This window comes from Ochotona princeps, chromosome 6 (genome assembly GCF_030435755.1).
Source record: "Ochotona princeps isolate mOchPri1 chromosome 6, mOchPri1.hap1, whole genome shotgun sequence".
NCBI lineage: Eukaryota > Metazoa > Chordata > Mammalia > Lagomorpha > Ochotonidae > Ochotona > Ochotona princeps.
This window is the reverse complement of record NC_080837.1, coordinates 68,837,860-68,856,921: the sequence shown is the minus strand read 5'-3', so window position 1 is coordinate 68,856,921 and position 19,062 is coordinate 68,837,860. Positions and strand designations below refer to the sequence as shown.

At 48.0% G+C, this 19,062-nt stretch overlaps 1 protein-coding gene and 1 long non-coding RNA gene across 10 annotated transcripts in view; one reads left to right on the top strand and one right to left on the bottom strand.

Moving 5' to 3' along the window:
• Positions 1 to 239: 239 nt before the first annotated feature.
• LOC131480591 (uncharacterized) lies at positions 240 to 15,569 on the top strand. Its single transcript, XR_009245646.1, has 3 exons — positions 240 to 375; positions 6,766 to 6,946; positions 15,437 to 15,569. It is a non-coding gene; the product is annotated as an uncharacterized LOC131480591 (long non-coding RNA).
• Positions 13,347 to 19,062, bottom strand: part of GNG2 (G protein subunit gamma 2) — a 127,584-nt gene continuing 121,868 nt past the window's right edge. For all 9 annotated transcript variants that reach the window (XM_058666433.1, XM_058666432.1, XM_058666435.1 and 6 more), the window contains one exon: positions 13,347 to 13,817. In XM_058666433.1, coding sequence (XP_058522416.1) covers positions 13,689 to 13,817 — 129 coding nt within the window. In that variant the 3' untranslated portion in view covers positions 13,347 to 13,688. The remainder of the gene's footprint in view (positions 13,818 to 19,062) is intronic.

The window sequence follows — 19,062 nt, the reverse complement described above, 5'->3', positions numbered from 1 at the left end:
GAACTGCTGAGCACATTCAAGTGCTAACTGTGTGCCCAGCAATCTCCCAGGCAGGCTGGAGGACTCTGTGAACTGGCATGCGACAGTCCCCACCCCGAGGGAAGCCACTGTCTGCAAAGGGAAGACCAACAGTTCAATGGTAAGCATATTGGTTACTGCTTTAGCGGGTGCTAGGTCTGATGGGAAAATCACGAGGTCAGGAAGGCAGGTGGGGGAGCCAGGAACTGATGCAGTCTGCAGTTTGAGTGCAGCAGTCAGGTTAGGCTTCATTGAGAAGGCTCCATGGAAAGTGGGGCTCAAAGGAGGTAAGGGACTTAGCCACACAAACACGTAGGGGAAGGCAGTTCCACTTGGAAGGCTCCCCAAGAAAACAGGGTAAGAAAGAACTGAGTATATCCTAGGAAACCCCAGTGCTGCCATGGATCTGAGAAGGGTCATGGGAAACGGGGAGAGCGGCAGGAAGAATGAGAACAGGAGCGGGGTGGGGTGGGGGAGGGTTTGCAGAGGCAGAGATGGGGCAGCACAGGGGACATGAACCTTTGGGTGGGTGACAGATGCCTGTGGAAATGGCCCCTAAAAAATTATACAAGATCTGCCTGGGCATGATTGAAAATAGCCAAGAGTAAGACTTTGGGGCCCGTGTGTTCATTGATGGTGCCCCTATCTGTGCCCTCAGGCCAGGCCTCTCCTGAAGCCCTGATCTGGCTTCCAACCCGGGACCCCACCATCCCTGACACTGTCAGGGAGCAGCGTTCCCCAAGACAAAGCTGCCTCTTCCATCTGTGCTCCAAACCTAACTCCCAGAACGTCTCAAGTCAGGACCCTTCCGCAGACCATGGGAGGCCTGGGGGGCCTCACTGCCCCTAAACAAGACGGTGGAGAACAGGCCAGGTTCTGCAGTCACACAACTTGGTCTCAAAGCCCAGCTGTGTGGCCTAGGGGTGCACCTTATGCTTTCTGCATAAACACAGTTCTGTCCTTGTTAAATGGGAATGGCACAGTTGAGGACGGCCCAAAGATTTGGGCCCCTGCACCCGCGTGGGAGACCCGGAGGAGGTTCCTGGTTCCCGGCTTCGGATCTGCGCAGCACCGGCCGTTGCGGCTCACCTGGGAAGTGAATCATCAGACAAAAGATCTTCCTCTCTGTCTCTCCTCTCCGTATATCTGACTTTGTAATAAAAATAAATAAATCTTTAAAAAAAAATGGAAATAGCAGCCGCGCTTGCTTCTGGGCAGGGGAAGAGTGAACATTAAACCATGTGTTCATCATCCCATGGTATATATATTAACATACATTAACTCATATCCCATGTCTATATGCTGATGCATATATATGAATAATGAATTAATGTACAGTTTACATGCCTGTATGTACATGTGCATGTATGTAAGTGTGCATATGTGTTCGTGTATGTGTGTAGAGTGCTGGCATTAGTACCTGGCATGTAGCAAATATTTTATGATTTTATCACTCTGAATGGAATGAGTTCAAACTATATCGTGTTCCTTTGTAAGAAAATGTATTGACAAGGCACAGAGGTAGGGAGAACCAGACAGAGAGAGGGGGCTGCCTTCTGTTGATTTGTTTTCCAAATGCCCACCACAGCCATGGCTGCGAGCAGAGAGGACCATTGAGGTCTCCCCCAGCGATGGCAGGAGCCCAGCTACTTGAGCCATCCTCGCGGGAGGCAGGACTGAGCCCAGATATTCAGATATGAAGTGGGCACATCTTCAGTGCCAGGCTAGATGCCTGCTCCCGAACCTAGTGTGGTTTCTTTCCACAGAGTGCCAGTACCTCTGTCCTCTGCACTTCCCACCTGCTCCTCTCACAGCCCAGAACACACCCCCGGAGGGTTAACTCCTCCTGCTGGTAGGATTCAGTGCTGTCACCACCTCCGGGCTGCCTCCAGCTGTTGGTGGCAGATGTCCCTCCCACCTGTGCGGTTTCTCACAGCACCACCTCTCTGCACAATCGCTTCTTCTCTGCCCCTACCATTGGACCAGCGGCTGCAGGAGGGAGGCTAGGCTTGCATCTTACTACCTCCGTGTCCCAGCTTCTAACACAGTGTCCTGGTGCAGAGTACAATGACAACTTACGGAGGCATTGCAAGCAATGCAAACAAGCCACAAGCAGGAGCTGAGGGTGAATGTGGGACTGGCAGAGGGCCGTGTGCAGGACCTGTGCTGGCCAGGGGGCCGCTGTGCAACAGGAGGAGCCCCTCAGCTGATGATGGAAGAGGCAGGGGTCCCAGAAGGTCACATCCTTGGTGAGGCTCCTGGCTATGCCTTGCCCATCTTGTCTCGCCAAGGCTCTGCACATTCAAGTCAGATCTTGGCGCCTAACTGACCATGATCTTGGGGAACAAAGTCCTTCAGCCTGAAGCTCCTCATCTGTAAAGTGGGGGTTCAGTGAGGCGCCCCAGTGGGACCTCATGGAGCAGTACTGTGAGCTGTGTGCTCCGTCTGTGCTGACCAGGCAGCGCCCATGCCCTTTGGGGATTTCATTTACAACATCCACCTCGTTCTCTGACCACAGGTAAGCGTGAGATTTCTTTTTATTCTCATTTTATTTTTCTGTTTGCTACTTGTTATTTGCAGCCACTTTCTGATTTTTCCTTTTCACACTTTCCCTATGTGAGTTCTTCCCTGAATATTTTTCTTGAAATGGATCCCTCCCCTGGTGTTTTTTGTTTGTTTGTTACTTACACCCACCTCAACTATGTTCTAAAAGCAGATTATTCTTCGAATCAACAGTTGGTCATGCAACTAATACTTTTTGCATACAAACAAAAATATTCACACACACACACAGACTGTCAATGTGTGTACTATTCAAATGTGTAGAATCATCTGGGTGACAGCCTGTACAAATGTTTGGCCCTGGGACAACTTCAAGACTCACATTCACACCCCCCTGGAAATGGCCGGGCTGCCTGCCTCTTCAACGGTTCCACTCCCACCTGCTCATCTGTGCCTTACTGAGGCCTCCAGGCCATGTGAGGTGCTGCCGGGATGATGGCAAATGTCCTGGAGCGCTTCTGTGAGCAGACCGCTCCCATACGTGGGGGCCTAACTTGGGTGCCCCTGGACCTCTGCTCCTCAGCCAGGCCAGGCTGCCCCCTTCACCATCACTCAACCATGCAGACCTGAGCGAGAGCCTGGGTTCACACCTGCTCTGCCTGCAGCCAGTGGAGCCGGTACCTAGAGAGGCAGCCTTCATTTGCAAGCATCTCTCTCTCACTGCTTTTGTTTCCCAATCTTTCCAGGCATTGAGTTGATTAAATTCAGAGTGGGATATAGGCCAGACCCTCGGTTGCACAAATACTAATTACCTTCTGTGGCCTGCTCTCTCGCCCCCTGGAGGTGGAGGAGCTCTCTTGCTTTTCCTGAGGATGGTCCTCTGGACAGCCCCAGACACGCCCACCCTGGGGCAGGTGGCACAAGGTTGGCACAGGTGGATGTCGTAAGAGGCTCTCCTGGCTCCTCTGATAAGAACCCGTGTCCATGAGGGGCAGGAGACCATAGGGAAAGTTTTTTTTTCAATTGTTTTACTTATTTGAAAGGCAAAGTTACAGACAGAGGGACAGAAAGAAAAATCTTCCATCCTCTAACTGCTAGTGGATGGAAGCTAAGTAGAAGCCAGGAGCTTCCTTCAGGTCTCCCATGTAGGTGCAAAGTCCCAAGGCCGTGGGCCACACTCTACTGCTTTCCCAGGTCATAAGCAGGGAGCTGGATCTGAAGAGGCGCAGCTGGGACTCAAACTGGGACCCATTGGGAATGCCGGCATCTCAGATGGTAGCTCAGTTGCTGCGCCACCAGCTGCCCAGGGATGTCTTAACTCTTAAGTTACTCAGCCTGGTGCCTGCCGCTGCAGTGTGGTCTCTACTTCCACCTGCTGGTGAAGCCACAGCCTGCTTGTTCAATCCCCAACCTCTCACAGACTCTAAATGTTGCCTCTCTTGCATAGTTTCATGCTCGAGAGTTCATGGCTAACTTCTGGAAAATGGACATTATCACTTTGCACAATAAACACACCGATTCTCTTACAGGCCCTGCTCCCCACCTCTCCACCCCTCACTCCCCAGTCTCCTCCCTACCCTCGAGCTCACCCTCACAGAGCAGGCCCTCAAATCTTTACAGCGTCCCAGCTGCTGACCCTTTGGGTACCCCGTCACCACGCTGCAGTTGTGGTGGGATTCTACATGACAAATCACATCCTGGCACTTGGCTGCTACCAGTGTTTGCAGGGGTCGTGCACCTGCCGCCTTTCGGATGAAAACCAACCCTGCCTCACACAACACCCTTGAGTACTTGGCTTCAAGCTTCCTTTCCTGCTCTTGGTCCTCCAAACAACAGGAAATGATGTGCCAATCCAAGCAGGTGCTGGAAGTTTGCCTGCTACCTCTGCTTTGTGGGGCCTCGTCTAACCCCCCTTTCCCAGCCCGGTGAGGGCCTCTCATTTCCTGGGCAATTCTGGGCTCTGGCAGGTGGCACATCCCACATACCAACATGGCAGCATCCCACAAAAGTTCAACCCTCTTCCCAGCTGGCGACCACACACATCCTGAGAGTCAGACCACGGTTCCACTCACTGCTAACCAAACTCGGAGGGTTTGGAAAAGGCAGCCCGCTGCTGCCTGCTGCGGAGTGCCCTGGGTCTGACTCCTGGTCTCCCAACTCCAGCATGCTGCTAATGCCTGGCAGGTGGCAGTGATGATTCATACGAGGCCGGGACTGCATTCCCAGCTGGCCTGATCTTGGCTGTATTGGGCCTTCAGGGAGTGAACCAGTAGATGGAAGCTCTGTTTCTGTCTTCACCCTCCCCTTGAAAAAATGATGATGATGATAAAAGGCCAGCTGTCAACCAGACTTCCAAGGTCCTAGTCGGGCAGACCTTGCCAGTGTGCTGCTGGGACGCCGGCGGACTGCCCTAAGCTGGCGAGCAGCTGGCACAGCTGTCTCTTGTCAGTGGGCGTTATCCACCGGGTCTGTTTACTCCCGCTAATCCTCACCCACGGGATGTGTCAGTTTGATTTGATTCTCTCACCCGGGGTCACAGAGGAGAATCCTCAGACGTCAGGGCCCAGGCCTGGGAGAAACGCCCCCAGCACGGTGCTCAGTGTTCTCCAGTCTCCATCCAAACCTGCCCTTGGTTCTTCCCTAAAGGGCGACCGCGTGGCGCCTTCCAGGGCCCGACCGGCAGAGGGCAGGCTACCCTCGCGGGCACGTGCCCACACGGGAGGCTGTACTTCATCCCAAGAGTTGTAAAGAATGGTGAATTCCACCAAGCACATTTCCTACAGGATCTGCCCCAGGAGGGCAGAGGAGGGATGGAAGTGGGCATGGTGAGAAACCCGGCAGAGCGCTTTAAGTGTTAGCAAACACAATCCTGTTTCTCTCAGAGAAGTTCTCACACAAAAAGTCACCCTGAGCCTGTGTTTGGCGACCTTTTCCTGGAAAGTCCATCTTTTCATCTTTGCCAGTTTCTGCGTGCCTCACAATAACTGAGAGCAGGCCAACTGCGGAACTGACCAATGGGGTTGTATTGTAATGAAAACTGTCCACACTGACATGTGTATTCTCCATGCAATTTTTACATACAGCCTCCTTGTTTTCGAGGGTTTTTTTTTCACCATCAAAGAAGGTTAAAAAAAACAAAAACAAAAACAAAAACAAAACAAAACAAAAAAAGAACTGGACCCTTGAGCAATGGCTCAACTGGCTAAATCCTCACCTTGCAAGTGCCGGGATCCCATATTAATTCTGGTTTGTGTACTGCCTTCCCCACTTCCCATCCAGCTCCCTGCCTGTGGCCTGGGAAAGCAGTCGAGGACGGCCCAAGCCTTAGGACCCTGCACCTGTGTGGGACACCCGGAAGAAGCTCCTGGTTTCAGATTAGCTCAGCTTCGGCCCTTGTGGCCATTTGTGAATGAACCAGCAGATGGAAGATCCGCTTTCATTTGAAAGCTTCCTTTCAAATGAAAACAAACATATCTTAAGAAAATAGAATATTAAAAAATGTTTAAAAACATATTTGATGCATAGGCCATACAAAACCAGCTGGGTTTTTGCTCACAGGCTGTGGATTGCCAACTCCTACTGTAAACTGACCTTTGGCCCAACCTCTGCGTTCCATCTGTGGATCTCAGAATACCCCTAAACTTTTTTTAAAAGTCTATCAGTTTTGCTTCTCACGCTTTGAAGATTTATTTTTATTGGAAAGGCAGACCAAATTTACAGAGAGAAGGAGAGACACCTCCACCTACTGGTTCACTCCACAAGTGGCAGCAATGGCCAGAGCTGAGCCAATCTGAAGCCAGGAGCCAGGAGCTTCTTCCAGGTCTCAAGGCTTTGGGCCATCCTCAAATGCCTTCGCAGACCACAGCAGGGAGTTGGACGGGAAGTGGAGCAGTTGGATACAAACTGGTGCCCATACGGGATTCCGGCACTTGCAAGGTGAGTCAATCAAGCCATGGCGCTTGGCCCGATATCTAAAAGTTTAGCCATGGGACCATCTAAACATAGTCATTCTCAAAAAGATTTTTTTTTAAACAAACAAATAAATAAATAGATGAAGGGACTAAAATGTCTCTTTGAAGTCTTTATCTATTGCTGAGCCGTTAAAAATGTGGGAGACTTCAGGGATTAGTAGAAACACCTAATTCTCAAGGGCCACTGCAAGAAACTGCTCTTTCTGGCTTGATTTCTTACACAAAGAAATCCATTCTCTTTATAATAAAACCTTTTTTCTTTTTTCCTGCCAAGGTCGCCATCTGCTGGATTGATATCAAATTACAGGAGCATGTGAAGGGGGAGTTGGAGACAATTCAGTTAGAACCCAAACAGAACCTTCCACTGGAGGTTTGGAACATGTGACTTAACTGCTCTAGCTTCTGTTTCCTCATCTGATTGGATCTCAGGGAGGGTGTCAAGAGCCCAGATGCTGGTAGGCACTAGGTCCATTACCCAAGAGAGTGGGTACTCCTCTAGGCAAGTGAGAACCACACTGTTTCCCAGTAACAGGGGTGTATGTTATAGGCAGGGATTGCACGAGCATTGAGCAGAGGGCACAGCAAGTTCTTCTTTGTCTCACTGGACTTCGCTCGGTGCCCAGCGCCTGGTCTCAGCTGGAAGGAAATGCCTGAGCTTCAGTGAACAAGTGCACTGTCGACAGCATTGTTTTCTAAGCTACCCAACACTGGTTGTGTGGGAACTCCGGGCTTTTCTTTCTCATGGAGTTATTTTTCTAGCTCTGTAAGTTGTACACATTGGATAGAAATGCAAAATAATTCTTGCGTCAGCTATGCAAACTGTTCAATGAAGACTCTGCAGGACACACTTCCTCCTTTGTGAAAGAGGCTAGTTTTGCATCCATTTGCATGCAACCTCATTCCCATATGCTTGATAACATGTCTGCCTTTTGACTTCTGCTTTGAGCCAGTTATGACATCTTTCCTGGTTTCTTTATTAATAATGACTTGAATCTTTTACATATGTTTGCGTAATACCTATGTAAATACTTTTTCTTCTTGGAAAATTATCTTCCAACACACTGTTTAATTTTGAAGTTAAATTCCTAGAGAACACCTGAAGTCCAGCCAAGGGGAAAACTGAAAGCCCACCTTCTCGCCCTTCCCAGCTAGGCACACCTCATGACTCTACTGCTGAACAGCGAGGTGAGGGCGAATGACACTTTACAGTCTCCCGTTTGCAAAACACGGCATTGGGCCACATTCCAGAAATCAAACATTCTCAAACTTCATGGTCTAAGCACTTCTCCCTTCTTTTGGCTGTTTTTAAAAGTTACTGAGCACCTTGTCCAATGATCAGGGCTTTGCCTCATGTGTGTTATGTCTACTACTATTTGATATATTAGAAATTAAAATTAGGGCTGGCCTGGTGGCTCAAAAGGCAAATCCTCTGTCTACAAGTACATGCATCCCATACGGATGCCAGTTTGTATCCCAGCTGCTCCACTTCTGATCCAGCTCCCTACTAATAACCTAGGAAACAAGTGGACGATAGTTCAAGTCCTTGGGCCCCCACACCCATGTGGGAGACTCAGAAGATGCTCCTGGCTCCAGATCGACTCAGCTCTGGCCATTGCAGCCACCTTGGAAGTGAACAGTGGATGGAAGATCTCTCTCTCAGTCTCTTTCTTTATCTCTCCTTGTCTCTGTACATCTGTCTTTCAAATAAAAAAATAAGTCTTAGGAAAAGAAAGTAAAACTGAAAAAATTTTAAAACGATATGATCCATTCATTGAACAAAATACCGAACCCGGGACATTCCATCAAAAGGAACATTTTTGTGAAAAATCTATTTTCTAAAACAAAATAAACAAACAAAACCCACAAGAAAAGTGATATCGCCTTACATTTTTGCAAATGCCAGCAACAGCCTGGGACTCCTGACCACTGCTGGCACCATCTCTGTCTCCCTTTGGTGCTTGTTGGGTGGTGAGAGGCAAGCTGCAGGGGCTGACCCTCCTCCAGGGCTCTGGGGAAACCAAATGTCTGCGAATGACATCAGCACAGAGGTCGGCCAAGCTGAGGCACCACAGGGGCTGCCTGTGACATCATCAGAGCACCTGCATCTCACTATGCCTGAAGCAGGCTCTATTCTGGGATGTTGGTTACTGAGCAGGTGCACTGAGGTCCATGCCACTTGCACTCCAGGATCTCAATAAGCGAATACAGAGGGGCAAGTAGGGTAGCTGACACGGGGAGGAGATGAGAGTCCCAGGTGTGGCTGCAACTGACATACCATATGCTACACAGTGACACCTCTGCACCAGGGGCTTGGGGACTGGAGAGAAAGCAAGCTGTGAGACCAGAGGACTCTCCAGGGCTGTCCCTATGGGAATGCTGTCACCACATGGTGTCTACAATGTCATAATTCCCTCCCTGCTTTTTACCTGCTCATTTCATTCTGTTTCATTTTGACAACTTTGTGAGTGGATCAGTTCCTCCTGTCCCTGTTTTATGGCAAGGAAAGGTTAAAGACTGGCCCAAGGTCGTGGCTCCAGCAGAAGTCAAAGTCAGTGGGTTCTACCTTCTCTGTGCCTGCCAGGGAGGAAAAACAGCAAGAGTTAAGACAGGGCCTGGGAGCCCCAGCCCCCTTCTTTACCACAAAGCCCGCCTGAGTCTCTTAACTCACAGAGTACACAGATGTGGGGCAGAACCAAAGGGAAAGGGATTTCCCTGGGCAAATTATCTGCAATTTGTGGATGGCAGCTGACCCAGCTCCAATTCCCTCTGTCATCATCGCGAGTGTGGGCTAAAATATGAGCAGCTTATTAAAGAACTACAGCCCAAGGCAGTCCTGCCCTAGAGATGCTGCGGAAAAGGAGAGGACCACAAGCCCACTAGCCTCCTCCCCACTGTGGGGCTTAGGGAAAGAAGGACTGCCCACAGCTTCCAGGGGCACTGCCTGGCAGCCCCTGACTGCGGCTGGCGGAGCCTGTGCCAGGATCTGCCTGTGTTGTGCCATGGGCATTTCTGAAACATGTCAGGAGGATTTGTAAAAGTACTCCTTAGTCCAGAGCAAGCGAGAGCTGGCACTGTTCTTGGAAGTTTCTATCGATCATATCGTTTTAAGAGGTTCTGGGCAGGGCAGGGCCCAAGATAACCCAGCTGCTTCTGTGGCCTGGGGACCACAGCTTGGGACGCAGAAAAGCCGGTGGAGCTCCACTCTAGGCGTCTTCACTTGTGAGTTAAAGATGGCAGCTGTAGGGCCTAGCATGATAGCCTAGCAGCTCAAGTCCTTGCCTTGAATGCACTGGGATCCCATATGTGTGTCAGTTCTAATCCCGGAAGCCCTGCTTCCCATTCAGCTCCCTGCTTGTGGCCTAGCTTAAATCCTTGGGACCCTGCACCTGCGTGGGAAACCTGGAAGAGGATCCTGGTTTCTGGGTTCCGATTGGCTCAGCTGTAGCCATGGCGGCCACTTGGGGAGTAAACCATCAGATGAATGATCTTCCTCTCTTTTCTCCTCTCTGCACATCTGCCTTTCCAATAAAAATAAATAAAATCTTGAAAGAAAGAAAGAAAGAAAAAAGAAAGGAAAAGGAAAAGGAAAGGAAAGGAAAGGAAAGGAAAGGAAAGGAAAGAAAAGAAAAGAAAAGAAAAGAAAAGAAAAGAAAAGAAAAGAAAAGAAAAGAAAAGAAAAAGCTGGCAGTTGCAGAGGCCCAAGCACCCGGCGCCATGGGGTGCCACTCACAGGCTCAATCGGGGACATTCGGAAGGCTCTCCGGAAGAACTGGGGCATCCTGAGTTCCATGGACTTGCTTCTCTAGTCCACCTTGTCAATCATGGATTTTGTCACAGTCAGCAGCACTACCGAAGTCTGGGTCATTTCCAAGAGGAGAGAGTGGCAAGTTCAAGTGTCAACAGAGCTGATGGAGTGCAGGGTTCAGCCCCCCAGGGCCCTGCCCCCTTATCCTGCCTGCCTTTTTCTGGGCCCAGCACATTCCCCTGAGGATTAGAGACCCAAGCAGAAAGGGTTTCCAAGGACACCTCTATAAACAAAACCCCAAGGGAAATCAATGGGTTCCCATTTTCCCTTCATCTGTGTCATTGGACCCTTCCTAAGTGAACCACAGATCGGGGAGGGGAAAGAGGGGCCACAGGCCTTCACGATGAAGCTGACTCTATAAGAAATGAACTGGAAAGTTCCATTTATTAAAACAAATACATTGTCCATATGGAATGAAAATGTGCACATCACATTCAGGTTTTCCTGCTTTAACATTTCTGTATTTCCTTCTTTGAAAGACACATTGCACAGGTTTCTGTATAGGAGAAGGGTGAACAATTCTTGGGCTGTAAAACATGAATGCAGATGTAACAATCCATCACCAGGAGCAGCTAGAAGCAAATATTAAGAAAGAAAGTATAAAAGTCCCCTACCACAGCACACTTGGTTTTCTCAAAATTCCTTACCGAGGCATGAATGTATGGAGAGATGATTTCGACTACTTAGTTTTTCTTTGGTAGATGTTCTATTTAAAATATTGTTAGCAAAATCAGAGTATTTAATTATTTACATCTGATTACAATGGGAAAATATTTGGTTTCAAATTTTAAAGAAGAGAGAATTTGTATTATTGAAGACAAATTTTAATATTGAGTGATGCATTTTTCCCTTCATAATGCTTGATTCCAAATATGAAACTTACAAAAAAAAAGAAACTTACTATTCATTAACTAATGTCATGGTAATTTTTCACTATTATCCAATGTGTAGATATATATAGAAGTTAGGGCTTTAAATCATTATGTTGAATTTTCCTATTAGTTATCACTTACGAAACTCTAATGCTGGTGAAAGGATTGTTGAATTTTTAAGAGAACTGAAGTTTTTTAGAGGCACTGGTAGACAAAAGACTTTTTCCCCGTAGTAAATACAAAAAACCAAGAAGCCAAAACTTATATGCAGATTTTGTGGTTATTTATCTAGACGGTAAGACATGAACTTATGAAAAATACAAGATCTTTTCCTTAAACTGAAACTGAGCAGGACTGGGTGGTTTCAGTTTTTCTCGTCTTTTCTCTCCTTTTACATACACATGCACGCACGACAGAAACACCTTAGCATTTAATGGCCAGGCCCTGTTCTGATGTTTCCTAAGCATTTTAGTTGCTCCAAAGCTGTGGAATTACATGGAAACAAATGGTCCTTCTGGAGAAAAGGCACAACGTAGACTGTGAAATCCATGAGCCCTTCACCACTTTCAAAACTGCCCTATTCATCACTGTTTCTATAGGACCCAATGTTGCACCCATGTTCTGATTCCTTTAAAAAAGGTGACACTGTTGGTGCTGGCTCCCTGGCAGGACTGAGTTAACTGCACGGCACTGTTCCATCCCAAGCTTCCTTAAGCCTCTCCTGACTGAATCCCAAGATCTGATCAGGAGACTAGAAACGCTGGTGGTGGAATTGCACTGAGACGCTTCACAGACGTTCCAGGCTCTCCTCCCTCGTCGCAGACTGGAGCTTGAGTTGAATGGATTTATTCTTTCACCAGCAAAGAAGCTCTGCGACAGGAAATACTTAGCAAGTGTGCCCTTGGACTAGTAAGTGGTTCTCCACCTCCCTCTTCATATTAGTAAAAATGAAAAAAACAACAACAAAACAGGAGGAAGAGAATGGAAAAGGAAAAGAACAGTTATCTGGGAGCTAACAACAGTAACAGGCCTTGAGCTTGATGCTGCTGGAGGCTCCAGGTGCAGAAAAAAATCGCAAGCCCATGTTTTGATAAGACAGCTCTAGCTACATGGGAGTTGTAAAGAAAGTCCGAGAGATTCTAATTAACAAGGCAGATACCAAAGACTCAAATAAAAGATTGTTTTAGGGAACTCAGGTGAGTGAAAATGAGAATTATCCACTTGGAACAACTATGAAAGAAAGAGGCAGAACCTGCCGTGGTGGTGTAGCTATTGGCAGGGGCTGCACCTGCCACCCACAGGTGGACTGTGTGGGATCCTTCTCCCTGGTGGGCTAACAGCTGGGTTCTGAGCACAGCTCACCTACCCTGGAACTGTGGGTTTATTTGTCCTGCTTCTTGCACAAAGGAGGGCCATGAGTTCCATGCATGTGGGAAACACTCTGCCAATCTCAAATACTCGCGCTTCACTCCACAGGGCACCTCTGCATGATCTATGCACTAGCATTTCCCAGCTCACAGTGAATCCTCAGAGCTCCTGCTGGGGGGACCTGTGCCGCCCTGGATAAACCAAAATGCTTTGGATTGTGGAAGATATGCCCAACAGGCAGTTCCACTGCTATCAGCTGGAAACATTATAGGTGTGGCTAAGGCCCTGAAGTCCTGTTTCCACAGAGTGAGGTTGGCTTCCTCCTAGTGTCTTTTCCCAGCTTCATAGCAAAACAATGAAACTTCTGAATGGATGTAACATGGGGACATTTTCATGCAGTATTCACTCAAAAATTATCACAGATAGATGAAAGCACCAATCACAACACATGGAGTACTTTTACTTGCAGAATCAAAGCTATCATGGACAAGTATTAGGAATAGTGATAATAGGACACAGACAGCCGGCATCTGTTGTTGTTTTGTTACTGTGAGGAACACCACGGGTTGGGGAATCTCTCCCTCGACATCCTGGGGGCTCCTTCATGGAGTTCAGTTTTCCAGACAAGTCCAGACTTCACCATGCTATTCTAACGGGGGGGAGGGAAGGAGGGAGGGGAGTGGGAGGGCAGGGAGAAGGGGGAAAATAAAGGCACAAAGACAAAACAGCCTCGGCTACGCTGGTCAACTCAACTCCTCGAAGGGTGCCCCGCTCCCAGCAGGTCAGACATAGCTCAGCTCAGTACAGCTGTCTGTTTCAGGTTTGATTGTTTATTTTTTATTTAAAAAAATTTTAAATAGGAAGCAGAAACAGAAGGGGTGTGGGGGGTGGGTAACAGAAGTGACACCAATTGTGTGTGGACGCACTGCTCTCTGCCAGGCAGAGCTGCAGTGCTAGGTCTCAACTCAGGACGGGGGTCGGCGCTCACTCTCCTAAAGGGGGACGTTCTTGAAACATGCAGGGCCTGGACTCGCCAGGACTGTCTTCTCCCTCTCTCGTCAAATGCCATGGGCTACAAAGGTGCCCACTTTGCTACAAACTCTACATCCAAGTCCCTGGAGCCCCGAGGTGCAGCCGCCACCTCCGGAAGGCCTAAAGGATGGCGCAGAAGAACTTCTTCTCCCGGAAGGGGTTTTCCGATGCTGGCACGGGGGTTAGCAGCGGGTCCTCCTTGGCGTGCGCTTCGCAGTAGGCCATCAGGTCCGCGGCTGCCTTGGAGACCTAGACAGGGAGACAAAAACCCATCGAACTGTGGACAAGGTGTGCATGGGGGTGCTGTGTGTGACTGCCACTCAAGGCCTGCGCTTTGGGGCCTGGCGGGGGTCAGGTCCTCACTCTACCATGTGCATGCACACAGCAGAAGCAAGCAGCTAGAACAGTGGTCCACCCAGGGAACACTGTGTTGGAGGAGAGAGCTACACAAGCCCAGTGTTCTCAAGGGACCTATTGGATTTGCTCTGAGGGTCACACCAGATTTTTCTCCCAGTGAAAGCAACATCACCCTAGGATGCAACCCTCTGAAAGCACCCAGCTTTCCTAAGGGTGAGGTTCAGTACACGACTACCCTTTCCTCAAGGTGGAGACACAGCCACACAGTGACTTCAGACTGGGCCACAGGTGCAAGAGTGAATCCCCGTTCCTCTCTGCCACTGGGTCCAGCTGAGGTAACTGACCAGGGGTCCTATGAGTCCCAGATTTTAACAAAGGGCACAGCAGCCATACCTTGACTGGTTCCATGCCCCAGGGCTGCACTGATTAGCCTATTGGCACTTAGATGGCCCTCCATTTTAAGCCTTAGAGATTGGCCCAAGACAAGACTCCCTGTGCTCTTCATCACAGACCAGCTGTAGGCGACTGTCCCCAAGGAGAGAGGCTGTTCCCGCTGAGTCAGGGGACATGGTGAGGAGAGGCAGAGGACAGCCACAGGCAGTGGGGAGGGTGCCAAGTGTGCGAGAGGAGCCCTCGGTTGCACTCCAGAAAGGAGTTGATCCTGACGCAGACAAGGAGGGCTGGTTCTGCTTGATACCAAGAGAGATGTGCGTTGGGATACAGGTGAGAGTCCTCTGGTTGCCTCAATGGATCCCCAAGTGCCTTAGCTACAGAAGGGCATTCTAGAGACTGCAAACTGCAAACCACAGTGGTTTCCCTTCAGGAGACTCAGAGGGACACCCTACTCGGCTCCTCCCCCAGAGTGTGCTGGTTGCTAATAACTGTAGGTTGTCGTTTTGCTAAATTTGTTTTTGTTTTTGTTTTTAATTTTAAAGGCAGAATGACACCCTCCCACATAGCCACAATAGCTGGCCTAGGAATCCCACCCTGGTCTCCCACAGAGCTTGGACCATCCCTCCACTGTTTTCCCAGAAGCACTGGCAGGAAGGAAGTGGGATGAGGAGCTGAGTAGCCAGGATGTCTGTGTAACCTCTGGGCCACAGGCAATCACTTTGAGTAATTCTTGGTGTCCCCTGGCTTGTAGCTAATCCACAATGTCTCCCTTCAATTTAACACAGCAGTTCTTCTCATGTGTTCCAGTCTTTCTGTGACTTTTTCCTGCCTCATTCTGTCCAAATTTCCCATCTCACCAGGTACTGGATTAGAGCCCATTCAAACTGAGCAGGACTGCTTTCTAAGACTCCAGGTGGGCATGAGTATTAGGGGCCGCCACTCAATTCTCAATTCAAGATGGTATGTTTGTGTAAACATCAGTCTCACTCTTTAACAGATGTGACTGTGCTAATAAAAATATTTTTATTAGCTCCTGTTTCATTTTAGGAATTGAGTTAAATTTTTTCTTCTGATCTTCACAATCATCTGAAGTAGGAATTATTATCTACTTTTTATAGATGAAAAATGGAGGCTCAGCACATTATGCGAGTTGCTCACTGTCCTATAGCACAGAACATGCCAGAAAGAGACCCTGACCCCTGATGCCTAGCCACTAAGCCACAGACATTGACAGATGATCTGCTCAATGTGAAGCCAGCTTGCCAAGAGAAATAGAAGATTCTTCACGGATCTGTGTAAATGCTACCAACAATAAAATGAAACAGACTGTTCTTGTCTTCGCTCTTCTGAATGAAAGCAAACTGTACTGAGACTACATTTTGTGCCTTTCACTCAAGCAACAGTCTCGACTGTAGGTAACAGGGGCTTAGCTGTTGAGAGGCAGAGATGCAGAAACTCGCCTGTTAAGAAAAACCCAGCTCCGCTGCTCATCGGAAGTGCTCACACAAATGAAAGGGCATGGATTTGCCAAATCCTTTCTGTAACACAGAAAGTCCAATATTGGACAAAAAGAAACCTTAGTTGTTCATACCTTACACATGAACACTGGATGCTGAATGGTTTCTTTTTCCAAATCCTCAACCAGACTACATGCCCTCTGCTGGGCAAGGGGTCAACATGGTGTGGAATCCTAGCAGTTCTTACAAATCATAGCTAAGGTTAGTCAGCTCTTATGGGCAGAACTGAGCTAGCCCCATTTGCATATAGGGTCTTATTTAATTCATACAACACTGGGGTTGCCCGCTGTTGTCATCCTCATCTTGAATCTCTTCCTGAGAGAAGAGAGTTAACATAAATGCCAGTGTGGCCCCGACTTAACTGCCACGTACGGCATAGGAGGTTCAACAACCACCCTGAGTTGAGGAAAGAGTAACATAAGACAAAGCTACCTGGAAGGCTGGGGAGAGGGATAAAGATCCAGAAGTTTCCTCTTTAGGCTTCACTAGAATATTGGCCAGTACATGAGTAGGAGAAAACTGTGTGAGGCTTTGTAGAGAAGACTAGGGGACTTGGAGCTGCTCCAAGGCCAAAGTAGCTTCTGTTCCACTGGATAGATTAGGGGCCTCAGCAAGCTCCTCCTTCAATTCCCTTTCGATCGGAAGTTAAAGGGTGTCACAGACCCATCTGTTGAAAAGCAAGCCTTGCACTAACCAAAATGTTTCCAAGTAACTTAACAACAATCCAAAGCAAGCACCACACCCCCAGCCAAATATTTAAAGCAACATAAGAAATTAGGTATGCCAGAAGATCAAATTCACAATGCTTAGAACATGATTTTAAACAATTGCCAGGCACACCAATAAGCAAGTAAAACATTTCTACCATAATGAAGAAAGAAGTTAATCCAAAGGGAAAGATCCAGGATTAACAGAAATGAGGCAGTTGGTGGCTGAGCTACTGATAAACCAGCAATTGTAAACATGAGGAGACTTCATCAAGTTCATGGAAACTGGGGCTGAAGGGCGCTTCTTTTAATTCAAAGCATTATAGCCACACATCATATTTTCAGAATATTTATTGCCATGAATTTATTGAAGGCCCCCTGGAGTGCTCATATGTCCAACAAAGTAGAGAAATCAAAGTGTGATTAAGAAAAAAAGAGGCACTGCAGCTATGAAAGGGTCCTGCTCACGGAGCGCAAGGACGCGCACAGCAACCACGTGGGGGAAGGGAGCCCATGGGATGTGAGCGTGGCTCCCACGCCCGAGTCATCAACTAGAGCTGGGGGCCAGGTGTGCCACCGTCAATGACAGCATCTGCAGCACAGAAAGCACAAAGCTGCAATGAACCTGGTGCCGCAGGAGAGGGCTGGTGCCACCTGCATGAAGGCCGCGATTCACCCCCACACACCCATTCCCAACGGTACCAGAGCTCTTCGTAAGAGGCTGAGTCCAGGGCTGGGGTAGGGATGAGAGCGGCGAAACCATCTTTGTGATCCCAGCTGAGGCACTTCTCAGAGAGTTATGGAGGTATGTCAGAAAGACACAGTGGTCAGCCTTCAGGCCATGCCAACTTGGAAATTAAAATCAATAATGACAGTTACAGGTTATAACCCACTTAAGTGGAAACCATAAATCCACATAAATATAATTGAATTGAAAAGGTAGCATAAAAAAGGATAGTTATGGGCCCAGCGGCGTGGCCTAGCAGCTGAAGTCCTCACCTTGAACGTGCCTCCGGGATCCCATATGGGCGCTGGTTCTAATACTGGCAGCTCCACTTCCCATCCAGCTCCCTGCTTGTGGCCTGGGAAAGCAGTCCAGGACGGCCCAGAGCACTAGGACTCTGCATCCGTGTGGGAGACCCAGAAGAAGTTTCTGGTTCCCGGCTTCAGATCAGCTCAGCACCGGCTGTTGAGGTCACTTGGGGAGTGAATCATCGGACAGAAGGTCTTCCTCTCTGTCTCTCCTCCTCTCTGTACACCTGACTTTGTAATAATAAATAAATAAATCTTTTTTTTAAAAAAAGGATAGTTATGTAACCTTGAGCTATTTCTTTTAAGCTCCAAATTCTTATTAGCTCTGGACAGAAAAAGAATAAATTTTCATGGAGAAATCTGGCAGACATCTCTTCAGTCAAGGTGAGCTAATGTCACCACAAACAAACAATTTGAAATCATGTCCCACTGATCAAACACAATGAAATAAATGCTTGGTAAGTTCCATGATATTAATGTCAATATTTCATTCTCTGAATTTAATAATAGAAAAACATCAAACACAAATGGAGTGAGAATCTACAAAACAAATGGTTAATAATCCCAAAAGTGTCATGGTCAGATCATGAAAGTCACAAGAACAGTGCCAGACAGGACAACTAAATGCCGTGCAGGACTCCGAACTGGGCCCTGCTGCTCAAGGGGCAGTCCTAGGACGGTCTGCCACACCTGATAGGGCCCCAGGACCAGAGGTGGGCAATGCATCAGCATTAACCTCCTGATTCTCATCACGGCACTCAGATTATGTAGAACTCTTCCTTCCTTTGTAGTAACCACACACTCAGTTATGCAGAAGATAGAACATTTTGTGCAAGTTACTCTCAAATGGTCCAGGGGAAAACAACTGAGTGCCCTATACCTACAGCTCTTGTGTAATGTTACAATTATTCTTCGAAGAAAAATAATTTTCCAAAACAAAGGGAAAAAGAAAAGTTAGAGGTGATGAATGCGGATACTCTTTCTTTTGGGAACAAATAAGATAGCTACTTGGAGAGAAACAGAATAGCGGTGGATGGCGTCAATTAAAAATTGATCTTATTTAAGAAGGAGAAATAACACAGTGGTTGTATACTGATAAAAATGTTGAAGTGGAAAACCAAATAGTGACAACAAAGGAGGAACAGGGCTGGGAGGCAGATGGCTGGAGCAGTGTCCTTGGTTCAATGGATGGCAGCTGATGCGCCAGTGAAGGAAGTCTCTTGGTAACAGTGTGGACTCCCCACCCTCAAGCTTGATAACCGCTGAAGCCCAGCTCTCTCCACCTTGCCAATTACTAGGGGGCTATGCTCCAGGGAGGAAATGGAAAAGTGTTCTAGAGAGTGCCAGTAAATGCCACCAGACTGTGATTTAGACTCCCGAAAAAGTCTATTCTATGCATATCAACTGTCAGTAAGGTTGAAAACTAGACCTCCATATTTAAAGAGAACGTAGGGATATAGCTCTGTCTTCATTGCATTTATGTTTATT